This window comes from Plectropomus leopardus, chromosome 15, assembly GCF_008729295.1.
Source record: "Plectropomus leopardus isolate mb chromosome 15, YSFRI_Pleo_2.0, whole genome shotgun sequence".
Taxonomy (NCBI): domain Eukaryota; kingdom Metazoa; phylum Chordata; class Actinopteri; order Perciformes; family Serranidae; genus Plectropomus; species Plectropomus leopardus.
Genome location: NC_056477.1, coordinates 6,092,288 through 6,115,565, shown reverse-complemented (window position 1 = coordinate 6,115,565; position 23,278 = coordinate 6,092,288). Strand labels below are relative to the sequence as shown.

Sequence of the window (23,278 nt, the reverse complement as noted above, 5' to 3'; positions counted from 1 at the left end):
TGTTGTCAAGGTTCGCACATTCAGCCAAGGAGATTGTGATATTTTTTGGTTTCAGCTGAGAACCAACTTTTCAAAATTAGTTGGAGGAACCAGAACGAAAAGGGGTGTCAAGCCCCAGGCCCACAGGAACATGCCAGCCAGTGTAACGGTGTGTATCAATGTGTGTTATTAATAGTTTTTGGAGATCTATCACACAGAGACTAACCTATTTTGGGGTTTTGCTACAGACAACACTTGTTAGAGTGATCAGTTTATTGATGGTTTGGGTCTTTTGTTGACCACAAACATGAAATACCACCTGCCGTATCCTACAAAGGGACTGAAATTACAACTGTAAAGTTTTCTGTTAGGGGACTTTTGTTGTTCCTGTAACACAGACCCCATTAGCTGAATTACAATGTTGCCGTCTGTTGCTCTTCAGCCCTGCTTAGCCCAGTTTTACAACGAGGGGCCATACAAGGCCACACAGGGCTTAATGTTTATATTCATTTCCCTGTTAGATGTAAACTTCCTGTGTTTTAGCTGAATGTGCAGATTAGAAAACGTGACCTGACCTTCACTGTATGGATCTAACAGTGCTGGAAATGAAATGCAATCAATGTAGGTTGGGGTTAAAATCAGATGTAAGGTGATTTAGGGCCATTTTTTAAACAAATTTGCAAGTGGATTATTTTTTTGTGTTTTTTGTTTGTTTGTTATTGATTTTCAGCCACAGTTTTGAGTAAAAATCAGTCGCAATCTTAAATTGCAGCTCCATCTCCCCTGCTCAGACTCCATGGAGAGGCTACGCCATGATGTCCATTGCGCATGCTCAATGCGCATTGGAAGCCATGTTGGAGCTACAGTGGAGTCGGGCTGGGATTTTCTGACGCCGTATGTTTTTCCTAAAATATCTGTTTCCATACATTGTTGGGGTTCGTCAACCGTGCGCGATCGGCGCCGTAACCGGCAGTGGAAATGATGAACTCCAGTGTCGACCTGTCCCGGCGGAATCCGCAGGAGGATTTCGAGCTGATCCAGCGGATAGGAAGCGGCACATACGGCGATGTGTACAAGGTAAAACTGCAGTGAGGGAAGCAGCCACACAGTTCCATTATCGGACACAGAGTGGATAGACATGCATAGCTTTCCTTTGTAGCCCTTCAGTCTTGTCAAAACAGTAGAAATCAAACCACTGGCTCGTTTCTGAAAAATGTACATTTTTTTAGTGTTGATGTTTACAGATGCAGCATGTAATCTGCTACTCATGCACCAAATTCCATTGTCGGACACCTAGCCAAGATTGACTGTTATTGTTTTGGCCTTTCTCCCCGACTATCTGCCGACATTGTGGGCACAGGGGGTTAACCTCAGAAATGCCAATTAGTAGTTGAAATTATCGGTTGCTCGGAAATCACAAATCACATAAGCTAACGTTAACTTTAACCTATAGTCTGAGCGTCACATTAAATCTGATTTTGTGGAGCTGATATCACGTTTACTTTGTAGTCATTCTACAAGTGTGGGTCGTTGTAAAAAACAAAAACAAAAAAAATGATGATAACTTATGCTACTGCAGCCGTGGACTGTGGCCACCGTCTAAAAATGCGGCAAATGACGAGTTAATACTAAATAACGATTGACAAACGCATCCGATAAAAGACGTTTAAGCTAGCTGTCCGAGAACGGACGCAGCTAGCCTGATAGCATCAAGAAGCTAACCAGGCTTTCCGCTTTTTCGTGTGACAAACCCATAACAGGCAGTGATTTATTACGCTAACTGAAGCAGAAACAACGTACTAGGTTAACCATTACTCGTAATGCTGCATAGTTTTTGCTAAAATTGTTAAAACAGTCTGTGTTTCGCCCTGATAGTGACTGACAGCTGCCCAGAAATCCAGTTTGGCTAAAGCGCTCAGGGCTAAGCAACCTACAACAACAACAGCCATAATTTTAACACCGCTTATAGTTATTATTCGCGTTTTAACTTCAGTTTGAGCTAGCCACTGTTATTAAGGAACTGGGGTGTTCATTTCTTTGTAGACAGTCTGATTTAAGTTGCATTATAGCTGTTATTTTTGGTCCTGCACTTTGCCAAGGCCCTGTGCTGGGAGCAGACAGCCTGCATCCTAAAGCAGTTCCTCAAGTACAGCCCAGCTCCACCACAGTCACTCTGGATGTATCCACTCTGTTTATTTTCTGCTACATTGAATAATTGCAGCTATAATCATATAGCACAGTGTAGTAGAATACAATGCGCAGGCTGTCACAGCTCATGCAAAATGTATAATATCACAGAAAACAGTTAAGTTAAGCTGCAGGGCATAAAAAAAAATTTGCCCATGTAAATTGGGGTTGTTATAAATCCACAGCAGAGCAAAACAGACATAAGTGAGGCCCCAGTAGGAAACTGTATTCACACCTTATCAGATAAAACACCATAAAGTATGATAAGTTCAAAAGAAGCACACTACTGAGTATGAAGAATAAATTTAGGGTTGCAGCGGTATGACAGTTGCAGGGTATGAAAACTGTTGTTCTCATATGGTTTACATTTGTGTATATTTAACCCTTGAAACCCGAGCAAATTGGTTTGATTTTTTCAAAAACATTGGATAAGAGCAATGAGCAATGGAAGAAGAACCAACCTAAAATGAGGGGGACAAAATTAGTAAAAAGTACAAGAAAATTAACTGAAAATTAGTTTTAAAAAAACCTGACAACAACAAAAAAGAAAGCTTAAAAAAGGGGTTTACCTGAAAAACAGGCATAAAAATTCTAATAATTTTGTGACAAAAAATTCTGTATGTAATTGTGATAATTATAGATATAGTTTTCCTTAACTTTTTTCCTTTTTCTCTAGACATCTTTCCCTAGCTTTAAAAAAGTACAACAAAAACCTATTTTTTAATTTGCTAATTTATTTCCATGTTTGGAACATTTCTTTTGAAGATGCTGATTTCATTTTTTCCCCATGTTTAAAATATAAATGTAAAAAAAATTCAGGATTTCAAAGGTTTGAATAAGTGTGAAAAGTGTCTGAAAGCAGCACAAGAAAAATTAATTAAGAAAAATTATGTCAGTGCAGGTTTCAAAGGGTTAAAGCTCTTGACAGACAATTTCACCTAAATTTTAGTTATTTTCAACAGAGAGACTTTTAACAAGTGCTTCCAAAAAATAGTTTGAATTTTTCAATTTTCAATTATAGTACTAAAATGTTTCTTAAACACCATAACCCCTCTGTTTTCATTCCTTTAATGGTCATTGTAACTAAAAATAATAATTTTGAATTTTAAAAACCAGATATCATCATACTGTGAAACCCTGATATTTAGTCCGTTATCGTGCCCTGACAATATTGCTGCATTGCAAAGCCATAAGTAATTAGACCTCATTGATGCTTCATTCCTGATGGGTTTGGAGACGTTATCAGTCAGGTTGTGCAAGTTAAAATCTCTTTGCTCTGTAGTTGTTTGTGTAGCAGTCACTCAGTTGAGGTATTTAGTTTCAGTGCTGTGTGGGGGAGAGGCCTTTGGCAGACTGGAGATTCATTAAACGCTGTAATAGGACTATGATGTTTGGTTAACCTCTAGGCTCTTTGTGGTAATGACGGGAATATGAATATATGCTAAAGATGAGAGACAAGAATCCCCAGTCTTTTTTTTTTTAGTATAGCTACATGCCACAAATTCCAACATCCAAAAACCCAGCTACCTGTGCTTATTTCTTCCAGATTTTCCAAACAAACGAGCTAATCTTGTTTGTTTCTAATTTCGGTTCGGTATCTGGCCTTGTTGCAGACACATGTCTGACAGGATCTCTGCAGCAGATCAGCACTCACTCGCCTGCTAGACCTGTCACAAACAGTGTACAGCTAATTAAAGTGCACTAATGTTCAAACTGAAAGGCGCAAACACCTTTCATATAAATGACCTCATTGTGACAGGATTTTATTCAGTTTTGCAGACAGTTGTTGCATTCATAAAGCTGACATACTGTTGACAATACATTTATTTTTTAGTTGATGCTCTAGTACAGTGATACTCAACTTGTGGCCTGCAGTGCATTAAAAAGCAGTAAAATGGAGCTTGTTTATCAAAAAAGTGGCAGTGGAGGATCCCCTGCATGCCCAGGCCAAGGCCCCAACTGCCCAAAAATCCTGGTAAAATTCTAAAATCCTAAAAAAAAGTCCTAAAATTCTAGTAACGTTCTAAAAATCCTAGAAATGTTCTAAAATCTAATATGAGAAATCAGAAAATCCAAGAGATGTCCTAAATTCGGGAAATATCCTAAAATCCAAGAAACATCCTAAAATCCAAGAAACATCCTAAAATCCTGGAAACATCCTAAAGTACTTGTCCTAAAATCCTAGAAATGTCCTTAAGTACTTGTCCTAAAATCCTAGAAATGTCCTAAAGTACTTGTCCTAAAATCCTAGAAATGTCCAAAATTATAAAAACGTCCTGAAGTACCTGTCCTAAAATCCTAGAAATGTCCTAAAGTGCTTGTCATAAAATCCTAGAAATGTCCAAAATCATAGAAACGTCCTGAAGTACCTGTCCTAAAATCCTAGAAATATCCTTAAATCCTTGAAATGTCCTAAAATCCGATCCAGGAAACATCCCAAAATCATAGAAACGTCCTTAAGTACTTGTCCTAAAATCCTAGAAATGTCCTGAAGTACTTGTCCTAAAATCCTAGAAATGTGCTAAAATTCTTGTAACATCCTAAAATCCGATCCGAAAACTTCCTAAAAGCCTAAAAATGTCAAAAATGTCAGAAACATCCTAAAATCTGAAAAAAATCCAAAATCCAATGAACATCCTGAAATTCTAGAAATGTCTCAAAAGCAGAGAGATGTCCTAAAATCCTAGAAACATGTACGGGGCCGCTGCATTTGGCCCCTGGCCTCCTGTCATTTTGCAAAAGTGGCCCCTCAGCAAAGCAAATGGAGTATCTGTGCTGTGGAGAATACAGTTATTATGTAGCCGATGCTCCGGTTCGTAGTGTCAATAGGGGTTTTGTTGGTGGACACTCGGGGGCTCAAACCTGAAACCTCTGGATTAAAGGATGTCCTCCTAAGCACGGGGGCACTCGGTAAACCTCAGTGATGCCTATATTTGGTTCTCCTGCTGTGTGGAAATCTGTGGCTCGGATAGGAATGTTTGAGCAGGAAACAAAGTGTGAACTCCAGCTAGCTTGTTTTCTCTGTTTGCGGCTGCTTTGTCTGCGTTAGTTAGAAGGTGAAGGGGGAGGATTTGGCAGATAGTGAAACTGGCTTCGTAACCACAAGATCACGAGAAGATTCATGACAAAATTCATGCCACAGGTTCAGTTTTTTCTTGACTTTATCCTCACCTGGAAGTAAAAAAACCTCAAGAGCTTTAGATCATTCAGTAGCAACAAAACTTACCATTTAAGCTCAGACTAATGAAACTCTTCAGGTGCTCCTTAAGGCAGGGTGAGGCCGGGCTGACGTCTCAGACGCCCCTGAGGCTGTCCGTAAAACATTAAAGCTTGCGTATATATGTTTACACTGTATTGTATTGTACTCAGACACTCGGGGTGATTCCTGAAATACTTCACAATACCCGTTTGACTTCTCATCGTACAGTCCACTGTAAATAATACCAACTAGACACACTGACGTGTGATTCACCATTCTTTAACACAAATCATTAGCTGTGTGTCAGTGTTGGAGGAAAGCCGCCCTGCTCCCTTCGTTGTGGAGGTGACAGCACTGAGTGATGTCCAATTTTTAAATCTGCATCAGGCGGCTTCTCACGTTTGTTTGTGGCTTGTAATGCCAGTCGAAGGCAAGTCGTTTAAACTTTAAATGTTTTTTTAATGTAATGTTTTTGTTTTTTAATTGATTAGGATCAGCTATTTTAAGCACTCGCCCCAACTGATTCTGTGTTTACATTCGCCATCACACACGCACGTTGTCGTAAACAGAGAGCACGATTTGCGACAGATATTTAGGTTTTATTTAAAAGCTGCTGCTCCAGTGAGAAGAAAATGATTTTTTTCATGCTCAACTTAAGCTGCTACACCACTTTAAGTAGAATCGACATTTTCGCTGTTTTACTAAATTTTTTGACTGGAAATGTTAAATTTAAACAATAACAATACTTTGAAGTGAAATTTGGATTATATGTCTCCTTTATAGTGTTCTGTACTTTAAATTACAATGCTGCACTAAGTGGATTTGAGAGCAATTTTAAAAACATTTTAGTTTGTTTACTTGATTATTTATTAAAAAAAAAACGCTGCACCAAGTGGATTTGAGATAAGAGCCATATAAAACTATTTTTACTCGGTTTAGCTATTAAACACAGCTATTAAACTGCCAAGCATACACACTGGATTGACTTTAACTACTTTAAATTACTCAAAGTGTACATTGTGCAGCTGTATTATTTAGGTAAATAAAAATATCAGATCGGGACTCGGTATCAGCAGATAATCAATATCTAATGATTTGGATCAGGGGCAAAAAAAGAAAACTTGAAAACTTTTTTTGTAATGCCAGAGGAATCATTTAAACATCCACACATGCTTATATATACCAACTGACCTGTGTGTGATTCCTACAACCAAACAAGACCAAATAAACCGGAGAAGAGAAATGTCCGACGTTGATGAGCTTTCTATAAAAGGCCCGCTCGCTCACCGACGTTAAAGATTCGTATTGATTTGTTGCTTCATGTGAGCAGAGTGGAGACAAGACAACGCTCCTCTTTCGCGGCCCCACTTTGTCATTCAAAAGAGCTTGTAGACGTGGAAACCTGCTCGTGCTGTAACAGCTGCCCGCGCTCTCTTTGCTTCAAAAGACATGGCTCACTATTTACCAATACACAGGATCTGACGCAACTTATGTTTGAATAGGAAGACTGGCTCGCTCTCTCAAGGTGACTGTGGCTCCGGATTGAGGAAGTGGATGCAGGCGACGGCCTTCAGCGGGAACAGAGTTCAGTTGATGACAAATCAATTTCAGTAGCAGTGTGTTCTCTAGAAACATGCCATGGGTATTTTTGGACTCACACGTAAGGAGCAAACAATGCTACCAGTCTTTATTTATGCCTGCTCCCTTTTTTTCAGGCATTTATCAGTGTAGATAAAAATAACATGATAAAACAGTACATTTGGCTTTATTTAAGGGAGAATTTCCTGTTCAAATCCCCCTGAAATTCACTGAAATCTTATTGATTTCAGAAAAGGATGAAGGCTCAAGTCACCAGTCCATGAACTATTAACCCTTTGAAAGCAAGACGTGAGTTTTCTTGTGCTGCTGTCAGACGCCTTTACAACTATTAAAACTTCTGAAAAGGAAATTGGTACAATTTATTAAAAAACACAAAAAGGCAATGAGCAACGCGGTGATAAGTTTTTGGCAAATTGTATGAAATTAGATTTAAAAATATTTTTAAAAAGCTAGGGGATAATGTTTAGTGACAAAAAATGTATCCACAGTTATCATGATTACATACATTAAATTATGTTACAGAATTATCCTAATTTTAAAGCACATTTTCCAGGTCATTTATCTCTCTTTTTTACTTTGTTTTGATATTTAATTAAATTGATTATTTATTTATTTATTTTATTCTTATTTATATGATATATAATGTATATATATAATATATTTTTTATTTTTTTTTTTTTTAGATCAAGTTTCAGGTAGCCTTTTTTTTCTTGTACTTTTTTTTTTAATAATTTACTAAAATTTATTATTGGGTCATCTCTTTTTTCTATGGCTCATTGCTTTATTCTGATGTTTTTAAAAGAAATCCAGCCAATTAGCTCAGGTTTGACAGGTTTCAAAGGGTGTGTACACATTTACACTTCCAATGTATTTAGTATGAAACTGATGTACCTTACAGTGATTAATGTGGTGACTAACGATTTCCTCTGGCCAGAGCTCTGTGTGTGTGTGTGTGTGTGTGGCACAGCTGGGCAGCCGTGGTCCAGGAATGCAGGAATCTTCACTTCCTCCGTATGTGTGTGTGTTCGTGTCCTATTGTTTCACGCTAGTCCAGCAGCCTGCAGCACAACACACACACAAAACCAGATGATTGTATCGTCACATGCACAGACACACATGCACAGATGGCCGTAGAGTCACAATTAAAAGCTGCTGGCCCAGAACCATCCTGTTTTTGTCAACTGTTCCTCCAGTTGTTTGCTCGCTGAGGTGGATATACAGCCTGCATTTACAATAGTGCTGAAGCCAAGCGAGGTTCCTGAAACCCTCTTTGGTCTCAGATCGGAAATTTAAGTCCCCATCCTGGCAGTCTGGTTTCTGTTTGCCAAGTATAATTAACGCACTGTGCAGGAATTTGTCTCTGTGCCACTGGTGCAGTCACATATTGATAACTTGCACAGTTACACAGCAGTTAATGACACGGTGTAGCGGTAAGAGACAAAACCAGATGTACCAGTAAAAATAGCCCTCTGAAGTCATTTAATATTCAGGCAGCCTGATATTAAGTTTGCTCTCTGTGTTAATGCCACAAGATGAAACAGCTTTTTGAGAGTATGTAGCTTCAGTGCAGAGTTCCCCACACAGTCATTTATTCGTGGCGGCCTGTTATGATTAGAACATCTGCAGCCACGTATTGATTTTCTATTTTTGGAGCTGAACCATCATGAAGAGCTATTATAGGCTGTTCAGTTATTTTTTGCATTACACTCCCAGAGCACAGAGCATACTCTGGGCACAGACAGAGCCACAGAATACCAGACACAGGGAAAGTGAAACTAAAGGGATAGTTTGGGGTTTTTAATCTAATACATGCAGTAGCTGATGGTTGGCGAAGCTCATGATTTGTAGAAACACGGGGCGCGTACACCACAGGGGTTGATATCGCAATGCATTTTAGCTACTTCCAAAGTGGCCAACCAAAAAAAATCAATATCAGTCCAAGTGGACGCTACATTTAGAGTATTTTCACGACCTAACCTCGCCGTCACACGACCTTTTCCTTCAGCACTACATTGCTCATCCGCCGCCGGTCAGCTGTTTGGGTCGGAAAGTGCTGATAGCAGCTCTCAATACAGCATCCACGTAGATGGATATCGTATTTTTTTATGTAGGCGTTTTTTAAAGTGGCTAAAATACATTTTGATGTCAGCCGGTCAATACAACATGGTAATGCTGAGCTTCAAAAATCCTTTAATTTAATGCTTAATTGCGCTGGGTCTAAAAGTTTGCATTCCCTGACCTCTGCAGCAGCACCTTATCTCATCCATCAAACTGATCTGATCAGCTTTGATGGAATCAACTGATCAATTATCCATCCCCGGATACAAAAACGAACTCATGAAGAGTTCGCCTGCGCTCACAGGCCCACAAAAACGTGTAGCATGCTTTTCCTAGCTATCTTACCTAATGTTAGGGCTGTGTGGCTAAAAGTTGCAGATTGATTGTTGAGTGGATCACATCATGATATCATTTATTAAAATGGATTGGTACACGCTATATTTAGTTTTACAGGAAGTAAACTTGATTGGATTTTGATTGGAGATACGAAAACAAAGAAACTGGTTTTCTTGTTTGAATCTTTGCATGTAAGTGGTGCACAGTTATTGTTTGTAAAATATCCTGCAGAAGTAAAAAACAGCCAACCCCAGATTCATTCTCATTTGACCTCACCTTGCTTTATTTGCGTTTTTTGGTGCTTTGTCTCTTGGATGACCACTGTTTATGGTCTGCCACCTGGTTGCTACTAGCCCGAACCTCACCTAGGCGCTGTGGGGGTATGTGCCCATAAACATCTCAAGCACAGAAAATCAGAAGAAAATGAAAAAAATGCAGTTAGAGGGCAGAATATACAGAAAAAAAGACCGCTAGAAACTTCTAGTGGGTCATCAGTATTGATTACGAGGGATTACTTCCGTATGTGTCTGTACTGTCTACTTTTCATAAAAATCCTGCATAGTATATCTTTAAAGGCCCAGAATCAAGGAAATCACATTGTCCTCAATCAGGTAGTGAAGTTAAGTGTGGACTGACTCTAATTAGAGTGATTAAATATTAAAAACTCCACCATTATTTTTAGGAAAACTATTATGTCTTACAGATGTATTCACGGCCCGAAGTTAAATATTTTATTACCATTCTTCTTCATAGACTGTCAGAAGTGACATGACGATCTCCTGCTCAAAGCACGTAATTCATTTAATATCTAAACAAATGGCCCGGCCGATGTGGTTCACTGTATCCTGAGCCAGGGCAAAACCAGCTGTTTAGAGTACAGTTTATCCATGTTAATAAAGTAGCTCCTTTTATTAAATACTAAGTGATTAACAAAATGCCTGCAAGGATAAACTGTGGGTTCGTAAGATGTTTTCAGTGCAGGCAGTGAATGGTATGACACTTCTCTGCAGGGTGAGTCAACACAAAACAGATAATGGTTTGACAGGTGAAGACATCTGTGGGCCTTCCCCCGAAAACACACATATTTACAGCTCTATGGTGCTGCATTTGAACTGGAAACACTCCGCTCAGCAGGTTTTACTCTTCTGAATTAGAGCAGCTGCTACTCTCAGTCATCAGGGTCGTTAAATGTAATGGATTAATGTAATGTAATGGATCCCTCTGTAACCAGGCTACATTATAATGTATAAAACTGCAAAAATGCATATATAGCTTTTTGGATTAGGACTAACTTTGTTGCCTGACACTGAATTAAAGAAAAAAGTAATATTGCTCTTTAAATAAATCTACTTGGATAATGATTATCTCTTTGAGGCTTGTTTTAAGGCACCTTGGTGTTCATACCTCTGCCAGGATATAACTCTGCTGCTGCCGAACTGGTTTAGAAAATCTTGGCACCATGCTGGCCCAAGTGCCAATTCCTATTTTGAGATCAGCTCAGTGATGGACTTGACAGTGCTCAAACCTGGCTCTGACTAACTAATTATTTACAACCAGCTGAATGCTTTTTAGGAAACATTTACCCAAACAATCAGTGGCGTTAGGAATATTTTTGTGTGTTGTGCGGCCTTTTCCAGCTTTTTCTCTGACTCCTCTAAAATGCAACTACATACACACTTTCTTTATATGCATTCATACACACACGCTGTTTGGGTGGGTCGGCGTAGCAGGACTGTGTGAAGTGTGTGGTATGCGACTTCACAGGCCGACACCAAATGTGGATGCTGTTGGCACAGAGGGAGAATTAGTCACATTCATCTCAACCAACATGTAACTTTGGCAGAACTTCAGATTTCTTAGTTTTGAATCACCAACCTCAACCTCGCTTCAGTGATGTTCTCAGATTATGTGACATATGTTGAAAGAGTAGGGTGACGAGTTCAATTTGTTTCAAACCAGACTCCGGTAGCGCAGTGATTTTTGTGCCTCTGGCATTGATTGCAGTAGTTTGTAGTGAAGCTCCAAATCAGTTATTTCCTGTGAGCCTAGCTGAGTTGTACTGGAAACAAATGCTACTGTGTTGCTATTGACTGAGCCCATCACTTGCTTTAAGAAAGAAGGATTTCAATACAAAACGCAGATGAAATGACTCCTCTGGATTGATGATTTTGCAGTGTATAAAAGAAAGCTTTGAATTCTTAAAGGAAAAGTGACTTTACTTTAGTGGCCCTGAGAGGTTGTGTGTGTGCGCTCACGTATTTATGAGCGAGTGGTTATTTTGTTGAAAGACAGGTGTCCTAATTAAAACCAGTTAACTGCATTTTTGCCTCACCTGTTCCCCCTTCTGGGGTCATGTGTTGGTTGAGCTGTGTAGCTGTTTCTGGGAAAAACAAGATGCAGAGTTATGTCCTTACCATTTTTCCAAAAATACCACACTTTAAGTTAAATTTTTGCTATTTTTTATAGTTATAGTCAAAGTTTATTTAATATGAACATCACAGTAGCATTAGAGATGTTCATTTGTGGACAAGAACCAGATATCCTGTGTTTAGTGTTTGTAGCAAAATGCTTATTTCCAGCACCTGTCCACAGGAGTTTTGTTTTTTTTGCAGGAAAAAGAATATTTAAATAGAAATAGAAATACATCAGTAAATCTGCATGCAAAATACCCCCATTAATACCACAAAAACATCACCGAAGATACATCCACAAATAAACACATAAACTTGTATATCCCTAAATCCATACACAGAAATACAGCCACACAATTCACAACTTACAGGTATGTCTGCTGTGGTATTAAGAGTAAAAAAGAAAAACAAAACAATAAAATTGGGTTGCATTTTATTGTTTTTAATGAAAAGCATCATGCTCTTTGAGGTGATAGCCATCAATGTACTGAGCCCTCAGGAGGGAATGATCAGATGACAGTGTTGAAAAAAACTGAGATAAGCTGTCTTTGCTTTGAAAAAACACGCCTGTGCAGTGTGCTCATTGTGTTGTGTATATAGTTATTTTAAAGGTCAGAAAAGCATGGCTGTGATTGGAAGGTCACCGGTTTGAAACATCAAATCTCTTGGAAAAATCTTGTTAAAGGAAGTGAATTAACAACTACCGCAGCAGTCATTGCCCCAGGCCGTAACACCCCCACTCACTGTGGTGGAGCTGCTCGGTGGCTGCTCCTAAGCGATGTGTGTGAGTGTGAACCCCCCGGGCCATCGTTAGGCGAAAAAAACAGTTTGTGAGCTTGTCTGTTGAAATAGGAATTGGAAAATGTCAAGAGACCGAGTGATGATGAGATGGTAAGTGAGCGTGAGATTGTAATCACAACGGAAAGTTCAGCAGTATTACAAGTTGTCCTACATGATATATGACACCAAGACAGGAGAGGAGGTGAGACACTAATGAGCTTCCCAAATTTTCTGTACTTCTTTATTTCTTTTCTTTTTGTGTTTGTTGTATTTGTCCCCAGCAAGTTTTATAGGTTATTGAAGGGCGGTCTTATTGATTTCTGTAGCAACCTAACAAGCGCACCAAATCGGCTTTTCAATAATTTTTAGTATATGCTGCACCATTTGAGGTGATAATAATTTAGTTAAAATTAAAGTCTTATCTCATTTGAAGATTCAATAATTGATTTATAGCAATTTCTAATGTTTTGATTGCTTTATATGTCAAATATTGTCAAAAGTCTGGCAGAGGCTTAATGTGTGCACAATATCCCATTTAAGCCCATGGGTGTTCTGAACAAGCCCACCATATGATTCGTTGAAAAATGAATATATATTTGAAAATTTTACAATAAAAATGTTGTTTAAATCTTAAATCATTTAGCTCTCAATAGCTATTTTTGATTTTATCCTCACTCCTTTCCTGTGGCCTGTACATGACGTTTGAAATTAGCGTAACCAGCTTTTATCCCGTGTTGTTAACAGAATAAAATATCTAAAGTTGTATATAACAGAGGATATGATTGGTGAAAAGTTGCATGTTGGGGTAGCACAACAAAGACTGAAAATATGAGTCAATTTACTCTGAATAATCCAAAGTAAAAAATAAAAAATCTAAGTCCGGGCGATTCCCATCATGAGCCAGCAAGCGGTTAAGATGAGGGTTAGTGTGTGAATCCATGGACAAGAACTTGTGACCTGAGATGACTTATCTCTGCTACAAAGACCACTGCCCTGAGATGACCTCCGACCTTATCAAATCCGTCGCCCGCCAGGAGTCAGCCTCACTATACGGCTGTCACACAAGATTAACTGTAAATGATACAAGCTTTTCTGTCAGAGCCGCAGTGAATGAACACTAGTTCAGTACAGCTTAGTACGAAAAATTGAATAAAGCAAGCAACCGTAGAACAAAACGAAATGGTGCGCCCTTGTGTTCTTACAGTAGTCGCAGGGTTACGGCTCCAGCTGGGTGGGATGATTAACATGGTGAGCTGCTATTGCTTAGGCTGTTCTTGTTTGTTTTTCATGGTCAGAGAGAGGAGAGAGTGAAATGCCACACTGATCCTCCACTGAGCCTGCCATATGCCGAGTATATGACACACACACACACACACACACACACACACACACAGAGGCGGCCTAATAGAGGTGTTAATGATGGATATATGAGCTAAGTCTCTCCATTACTGTGTTACAGTAGTAGAAGTCCACATCAAGCCTCTGCTGATCTGGCAGTTCAACACATGGAAACAACTCCCTGCTCCAAGAGTCCTGCCTTTGCTTGAAGGGAAAATGGACATTGCTTAAATTGTTGTTCCCCTTTTTTTTTTAATTCATTCTCATCAGGCAAAGTTTCCCAAGTAGGGCTGTGTATCAGACCAAAAAATATGTTGATATTGATAAAAAGAAAAAATACGGCCATAAGTTGGCTCTAACTGTTTGACACTCCTCTTTATTTCTCCTCAGATGTGACAGTTGCTTGTTTAAATATAATATATATATATATATATATATATATATATATATATATATATATATATATATATATATACCCTATATATATATTATAATATACCCTGTTAAAATGTTTGTTTGAATATTTGGGAACTTTCTTGTGCTGCTTTCAGATGCCTTTCACACGTGTTTAAACCTGTGAACACTAAGCAGCTTGATGTGATTCCTTTCAAAAACACGGGAGAAAAAAGCAATTAGCAACTTGGTAAGAAATGTACCACAAATTACAAGAAAATAGTAGATTAAGAAAACCATTTTTAAAAAGCTTTTGATTATTACAATTTTTAGGCTTTTTTTAAACAAATTTTCAGGTAATTTTCTTGTACTTTTCACTAATTTTTTTTGCAAATTTTTGGCTATTTCTTCTTTCGTTGTTCATTGTCATCAATCCATGTGTTTTCGAGGGCATAAAAATGTAAAAAAAAAAAAAAAAAAGTAAGTATACTGAACTCTATTCTCGACATGGGTGTGCTTAATCACTTTCCCTGTTGCCCGTGTCACCATCACGCCCAGTCACCTGAGCCTCAGCGTGTCGCAGTCAGGCTGCATTCATGCACTGATGGTCATCATCAGTCATACATTTATGTGACAGTTGAGCTGTTAGATTTGCAGTTTTCCCCCCAGAGTAAATTAAAATGAGCAAATAAACTTTGCCTTTTGCTTTTCCAAACATTAAATGGAACTAATAAGAAACAGCCTTCTATTCAGTCGTTTCTTTTGTTTGCTAATTTAGTACAATCAGTGTTCGTTCAGTCATTGCTCCATCACTGAATGGATTTTTGTGAAATGTCAGAATCATGGCGTGTACTGCTGTGTTGTGGCATTTTCAACATTACACAGAATTTGTTTGACTGGTGCATTTTAGGTTTTGCACTGAAAGTTGAGTTTGATGAAGCGTGACAGTTTGTGATTTTTCTGATTAACACACACAAGTACGGCATGATCAAACCTGCAACCCCTCGGTTTCTCCAGACGGCTTGTTTGAGTCACAGCAGCCCATCGAGTCGAGTCAGGCTGTGTGTTGTTGCCGCGGACTGTGACACTGAGCGCTATGAGTCATCTCTGGTTTGTCTCCTGACTGAAGACACTCTGTCTCTGCTCTCCACTCGGCTTCTGTCTTTGCGTCTCTTTGTATCCCCTCCCTCCCGCCACAGCTTTGTTTTGGTGTTGGTCGGCCTCTTGTCATTCCTCCTTTGCCTCTACTCTTCACTTGATCTTCCTCTTGAGACAGTCTTTTTCCTTCCTGTCAGACAAAACCAAAGGTCTGTTTTTTTCTTCAACAGTGTAGTTAGATAGTTAGATAGTGTAGTTTTTCTCATGGTTATCCTTGAGTTCTTTGTTTTATTTTGTCTTCTCATTGCTATTGTGTTTCTGCGGCATGGGCGGTAATCCAACGCCTTATTGGTGTGATTTAAGTTTCTGTTGGTGCCATTTTTTCTTTTTCCCTCAAGCCATGGTGGCTATCACTGCTCATGCTGACTAAGCAGGACAGTCTGCACATAATACATCACTGTATCAGAAAACGTCAAAGGAATTTGTCATAACTTCTCATGTTGACACTAAGAGACTTTAGGGACAGCGCTGCAAGCTGTCCTTCAATGAGAGCTAAAGTTTGTCCTTTTAATGTACAACACTTTTAATGTTTAAGTATTTCTGTGGCATTCTTGCTGTATTTCATATAAGACAATTGAGAGTTTACTGAAAATGCGTGTAAGGATAAACTTCACAATTAGCAAATGACAGACAATCTTATCTTGTAGCCATCTTTTGTCTCCTCTTCTTTGTGTTGCATCGTGGATAATTTTTTTTTAAATGCTTTGATGTGGACAGGGCTGTGAACACAGTGCAACAGTAATAAAGTGTGTTCAGACACATCCTTTTCCTCAGTTTTTTTTTTAATATATCGTTGGAAACCATTATTTTTATTACAATCTGTTAAATTGTACAGTTTTAAACAAGTTTATATTTATTTTAATAAATCTGAGTCTACTCTACCTTATCCAGCCTCGAACTGGGGTGACTTTTTGGAAACTTAAAAATAGAAAATAAAAAGTATAATAAACGATAAATCCGACTATGAATGTCCTCTGTGATCAATAATCCGTTGTCCGATTAAAAGTGAGAGATGACAGATATTTAACTTCCAGTAAAATGCTGAGCTTGTCACATTCACTGGCCGTCCAATCACAGTGGAGAAGGAGCAGGACAAATACCACAAAGACCACCTGTCACAGAGGACAAATACAGGTGCTGAACAACAACAACTGCCCTATTTCAGCTGGGAAAAGAAAGGCTTTGGTGGACCTTATTAAAGTAACACCAGCGTTTGTCCGTCCACTGAGGATTTTGTTATCAATCAGCTGTAACTGTATTGACATAAAAATAACTGCAATGCAAGAGGCTTTATGGACATTCATGAAAAACAAAAAGTTGTCCTTGCAAAGTTTGACAGCCTCCCAATAAAGTGATCAGACTGGAATGTAAAATGTCATGTTATTCTCCCTAATGTTGGATAAATATGTAGGTGCGGCTGCAGCCAGGATCAGGGTAGATGGGGGTAGATGGGGGTGTTTCTGTTTCTGTCGTGTTCTGCATTGAGACGAGTGTTAACACGAGAAGTGTTAAGAGGAATTATTTCCAGGAAGTTCATGGTATTAAAGCTTTTGTTTTGTCTCTGATGCTTAAAATCTTATCGGTCCACTTAAAAAGTCTCTCTCTCTCTCTTGCTCACACACACACGCTCTCATTCTTGCCCACATACTTCCACAATGTCACACACACACACACACACACACACACACACACACACACACACAGTCAAACTCGCACATTCTTGGCCTGAGAGAAGCAATTCATGTCCCCCTCTGAAAGGCCATCTTTTATTCATGTGTATTTCATATAGAATTCCCCTCCTGCTGCGCCAGCACTGCTGCTAAATGTAAACATCGCTTACTATTTATAGAAAATCAGCCTCAGTATCCTGCAGAAGAACCTCCGCTTTTTTCGACAAATGTCAGCTTTTCAGGAATACAGAAAAAAAAAAACCGTCTCGATTTCCTGTTGAGGTCCACACATTCCTCCGTGACCCCGCCTTATCTGAGCGTGTGTTTTGAATGAGTGGCGATGGCGCTATGGATGAATTCTGGTATTTTAAACCTGCTTTAAACTGGCTGCGTACAACATATTGAAAAATGAGTGTTCTCTCTGGTTGCATCAGGAACATGATATCCATAGTTAAGGAAAACAAATATTGTTTGATACGTAAATAGTACATTTAAAAGCATCTGAAATGCGGTAGTCAATAACATAATTGTAGAAAGGTTCTAAAGGGGATTCAGCCATTCTGTTTTTATTTATTTTAGACACAACTTGCAGGTATACATCAACCAATAACTGCTGTTGATATAGCAACACATAAATATCAGGGCAGTGAAAGACAGGTTACATTAAAAAGAAAAAACATTGGACATTATAATAAATGAAATACATATTTGACATTCTCTAAACAAATAAGTAAATAATACATTTATGCATCTGTGATACAGCCTTACTATTATGACAAAGACAGTAACAGATGATGGAAAAATGTATTTGTTCCATCGTACCTGCAGTTTCTCTGACGCACACGTCTCCTCATCCATAAGGGTCTGCATTGATGAGAGGACGAAATATGATCCAGGCAGGCCCGTTTCAATCATGATCCATGAGTTTGAAGGTTTAAATGCTGCCACCTAAAACCAGTGTTGTAATGTAACAACGTGCTTATACTTTGTTACAGTACTTAAGTATTTTTTGGCAGTATCTCTACTGTACTTGAGTTTTTAGATTTCTGTTAAATTTCACTTTTACTTCAATGCACTTCCTAGATAAAATGTTTATTTTTATTCCAGTATATTTCCTCGAAGCATCTTAGTCACTGACTACAAAAGAGGGAAGGAAGGGAAGAAGAAGGAGAGAAGGAGGGAAGGAGGGACAGATGAATGAGACAATGGGAGGAAAGGAAAAACTGGGTTTTGTTCTTTAAATCCATTAAGTTGTAAAAAAAAAAGTTTTCTTCAAGTGTAATATAAGCTTTGTTTTTAAGTGGTAAACATATTATAAAGATATAAATATCATAATTCTCAGAATTGTGACCGATTGATTTTTAACAGCATTAACTTGTAGTTTTACTTTCAATACTTAATTACATTTAATATCATAAAATTAGTTTTGGTACTTAAGTAAAATTAATATCTGAACTTTTACTTAAGTAATATTCTGATAGGCGACTTCAACTTCTGCTAAAGTCATTATCTACTATCTGTACTTTTACTCAAGTGTGGCTTTTAGGTACTTCATCCACAGCACTGCTTAAAACTAGTTTATACCACCAGGTGCAAAGGATTTTACAACTCTGGAGATTTATCACAGCTGCAATGACTTTATCCTCCATGACAGCCGTTAGCAGAGATCCACTGTTCATGTTATCTGATTAATCTACACAGTGCATTGCTGGATGACGTTGCATTTCGTTGTTGCAAAGGTTGAGCCAGGTTCACCTTTTTTGCCTCATTTTCTGATTTCCTAAACATCACGTAAACCTGGTTTCTGTTAGTCAATAACTCCCTTTTCTGTTTTCCCTCCTTTAGGCTCGTAATGTAAACACAGGAGAGCTGGCTGCTATCAAAGTCATCAAACTGGAACCGGGTGAGTTATCTCATCTTTCTTTTTACTCCTTTATCTCCCTTTTTCCTGCCATATCTTCCGCTCTATCTCCATATCAGCCTTTCTCTCAATCACGCTCATTTCTTCTCTTTTTTCTCTGCTGTCAAATCGCCTTCCTTTTTCTTTTGCTCTTTTTCTTCATCAGACTTCTTTTCACAAACTTTTTTTTTCCACACTCAAGTGCTGGTTTCCTTCTTCTGCTCCTCCATTTAAGAAACAAAAGCATAAAAAGAAAATCAGAATTTGCAGGAAGTGTTGAAATAATGATAGCCATATAACCATGTCACGCATTAAGAGACCAGATTTAGATAATAATAATGTGTGTGTCTGTACGCGTGCTCGTGTTCTCTTTCAGGTGAGGACTTTGCTGTCGTCCAGCAGGAGATCATAATGATGAAGGACTGTAAACACTCCAACATCGTAGCCTATTTTGGCAGTTATCTCCGGTAAGTTTGTGTGTCAAATGAGTGATGTGCATGATGGGACAGCATTAGTCTGTTCCATGCATGCGCCCTTGTTTGTCAGAGAGAGAAAAGAGAGATGAACTGGTGTGTGAAGGGAAAGCACTTCTGCGTAAATGTGGAGCTGCACTGACACTGTGTGCTCTCTGTGTGCGTGCAGGAGAGACAAGTTATGGATCAGTATGGAGTACTGTGGAGGAGGTTCTCTGCAGGATATCTATCACGGTAAGAACAACCTGCACCCAAACACACATACACACATTTTGATGTTAACCATGCAGTTTGTTTTTCACCTTTTCTCACTCTGTGATATCCATCCATCTCTCTTTTGTTCTCTCTCTCTCTTTGTCCTCCTTGTTTCTCTCCTGCAGTAACTGGGCCTTTGTCAGAGTCACAGATAGCCTACATGTCACGGGAGACCCTGCAGGTAGCGTATGCAGCATATTTATTGTCAGTGTAGTTATATTTTTGAATAAATAAAGAGGCATGTTTTGGACATTGAACTTATGCACAGCTTGAACTGCTTTAGTTTCTTTCTCCATAAAATGATGCAAGCAAAGACCCAAAATGATTTCATCTGTTCATTGGCTTTGTGCTTCATGCTAACACTTTTCATCATTTTACAGAGAAAGAAACTTCAGCAGTTCAAGCACTGAGTGCAATTACATGGACATGAATAACCCATTTATGAGTTGATTTCAGAAAACTAACTTGAGCCAAGATATTGGATTTTTATGTGTCATGGTCCAAATGTCAAATTGTGCTCCATATATGCAGTTTAACTTTTAAATATTATCCATTCAAACTGAAACTGAAATTTAAAGTGTATACAGATATTAAGACCAAACTGTGATTATTCCCCAAAAGCACCACAGCTGTATAAAATTACAGAGGAAACACTGCAAAGTTTTAGCAATGTACACTGGAGCCAGTCATCCATCAGAGACACAGATGATGTGATGTTTGTGCTGCCAGCTGTAAGTTGAGCCAATCTCCTAAACATCTGATTTTCATTAAACCAGCAGGAAAGAGGGGGGAGAGTATCGAAATATCTTCTTTAACAAATATTTCAAAATTGAGTTCCATTCTGTTTTCAGTGCCCTGTTGTCATTTTGATCACATGACTGTTTCCTTTTTTTCTGCAAGAGCCAGTAACACCAGCTGCTGTGATTCTGTTTACAGGGTTTATACTACCTACACAACAAAGGCAAAATGCACAGAGACATAAAGGTGAGTTTGCAGAAATCTGTGTTAAAAATGCATGTCAGCAAAACTTAAAGGCCTTTTCAAGTCACCTGTTAATTTCAACTTCCAATTTGAATAATGCTTTTCGGTGTAAAGTAATTCAGTGCAATGGCAACCTGGACTAGAGCCTCAAAAATCAAAATACAGTGGAACTAACACCTTTTCTAATTTTCACAGTGTTGCAGGGTTATTGTATTAGATGACTTCCCATCATACTGCTGTTTCTGTTATTTTGTAAACAGCATGCATGTAAAGAGAAGTGTTGCAAAGGCAGTTCTGTTAATAATGAATTATTATTGTAAAAAAAATCATAAATAAGGATAGTGTATCAAACAAAAAAAATCACATATAGTTATAGTTAAAAATAAAAACGATCACTAAATTATTGCATAGAAACAGTTGATGGTGTTTGTATCTGGGAAAACGATTATTGATTCATAGCCGCAGGCTGCGTTGATCAATGACAAACCACTTTGCAGCAAACCTGCACCGCTGAATGCGCCTCTCAAGTTAATTTAAATTGACCTGATGTGTGAAATCTTGTGTTGCTGACAGGGAGCCAACATCCTCCTGACAGACAACGGCTATGTTAAACTAGGTGAGTGGAACATGCAAAGCTTCTGCAATTTCCTTCTGCTTCAAGAGACTGAATCTGAATAGCCTCATTTGCTGACTTGGTTTCCCTTTCTGTCTCCTCCGTCTCTCCCCTCTTTCGTACAATCATTTCAATTCCCTCTCTCCCCCCTTTTTTATTTATTTCTTCCCGTTACATTCTTTCTTCTTTCTGCCACTCCTTCTCCTCTGTTATTTATTTTATTCTCTCGTATTCCCTCCCCCCCCTTTTCTCTCCATAGCTGACTTTGGAGTATCGGCCCAGATCACAGCAACTTTAGCCAAGAGGAAGTCGTTCATCGGAACTCCGTACTGGTTAGTTGTTGTTTTTCTTCATCAGCTCCTCTGATGCTGCACATGGATATGCAAACAGGCTTACAAAAAGTATAAAATCCAGCTTCCTACTGCATGCTAAAGACCTTTGATCAGTTGAGGGAAACGTGACGTCAGAAAATATGAAGGAGTTTTCCTAAGGCTAAGTTGACACGACACAACTTTCAAAATCTCCACATTGCTGTATTCTTCATCACACTTCACATCTTGCTGCCTTGTAAGTGGGAGTCTTGAAGAAGTTGTGGTTTTCCCCACATCATGACTGACTGAGTCACAGTCACACACACAATATCTTTCGCTAGAAGAAATGTCATATGGGTATGTCATGTGATACGCTGGTTAACTCAACCTGTGGTCGGGGGGGATATCACTTGGAAAATATCAAAGTGACAAAGCTGTATTCCTGGTAAGTTATTTGGCTAAAATTAGGGCTCCTCCTTGAAAGTTGGAGCGTTGAGTCAACGACAGGTTGCTCCTGAAAATCACGGCTAACTCATATAGTGTGAATTAGACATAATGGATTATGCAACAGTAATACACCAGGAATCATACTCTTTACGAGACCTGAACAAACCAGGAATAACATCATGGAATTTTTCTTTTTTTCTCCATTTTCCCCTTTTTCTTTAATCTGGACAGCACACTATTAAATATATATTTTAAAAACTATTTGCTTCATGTCTTTGCATCTATTCTCAAACTTGAGAATAGAAGCTCATCAGTGTGTCCAGCTGAAGCCCAGCTATGGTAAAGTTATAGAGGTTAACATCAGGGTCATGCCGGCTCCCTGATTGCTGCTGCTGTTGCATATTTGCTCCCATTATTTCCCTCTTTTCTTGTTTTTCATGCCCTCCTTCTGTCTCTCCTCCATCTTTCTCTCTATCTCTCCACAGGATGGCTCCAGAGGTAGCAGCAGTAGAGCGGAAAGGAGGTTACAACCAGCTGTGTGATATCTGGGCTGTGGGCATTACTGCAATAGAGCTGGCTGAGCTACAGCCACCCATGTTTGACCTGCACCCCATGAGGTAGAGGAGTGTGTGTAATCACTGGTTGAGTGTGATGAAAAATGTTCTTACTCTAAATGTAACAAGCTTTCTTTTAAACAATGTATAGTGGTATTTCAGCAAACGTTGAATTGTATTAAGTATTACCGTAGAATAGAGGGACCTGGATGCTATAGTGGAAGCTCCTGTGTTTTAATTCTGTCATTATAGCAGCACGTTTTTAGGCACTTTCCCTGTTATGTGTCTGTACTCTCCTGCAAATACATAAATCAATGTCTGTCTCTTTTTTTTTTAATTCAATTTGCTTTATTGGCACGAATGTTTGTAAAACAATATTGCCAAAGCCTCTGATACAATTAAATGATGATATAAATAAATACAAGAAAAAAATCAACAGCAATTGGATAAAAAAAAATAGATGCATAAATAAAAAAGAATAAAATAAAAAATCCTTCTCTCTCTCTCTCTCTCTCTCTCTGCAGAGCTCTCTTCTTAATGACCAAGAGCAATTTCCAGCCTCCTAAGTTGAAAGATAAAGTCAAGTGGTAAGAAAACACCCTGTCCACGATGTCATTGTCGTCCTCACTGTCTTCA

The 23,278-nt window shown here is 38.6% G+C and overlaps 1 protein-coding gene across 6 annotated transcripts in view; it reads left to right on the top strand.

The window, feature by feature from the left end:
• Nucleotides 1-840: 840 nt before the first annotated feature.
• Nucleotides 841-23,278, top strand: part of LOC121954858 (mitogen-activated protein kinase kinase kinase kinase 3-like) — a 54,261-nt gene continuing 31,823 nt past the window's right edge. For all 6 annotated transcript variants that reach the window (XM_042502591.1, XM_042502589.1, XM_042502590.1 and 3 more), the window contains exons 1-10: nucleotides 841-1,056; nucleotides 18,954-19,011; nucleotides 19,385-19,475; nucleotides 19,651-19,715; nucleotides 19,862-19,917; nucleotides 20,673-20,720; nucleotides 21,291-21,333; nucleotides 21,590-21,662; nucleotides 22,574-22,705; nucleotides 23,167-23,229. In XM_042502591.1, coding sequence (XP_042358525.1) covers nucleotides 958-1,056; nucleotides 18,954-19,011; nucleotides 19,385-19,475; nucleotides 19,651-19,715; nucleotides 19,862-19,917; nucleotides 20,673-20,720; nucleotides 21,291-21,333; nucleotides 21,590-21,662; nucleotides 22,574-22,705; nucleotides 23,167-23,229 — 728 coding nt within the window. In that variant the 5' untranslated portion in view covers nucleotides 841-957. The remainder of the gene's footprint in view (nucleotides 1,057-18,953; nucleotides 19,012-19,384; nucleotides 19,476-19,650; nucleotides 19,716-19,861; nucleotides 19,918-20,672; nucleotides 20,721-21,290; nucleotides 21,334-21,589; nucleotides 21,663-22,573; nucleotides 22,706-23,166; nucleotides 23,230-23,278) is intronic.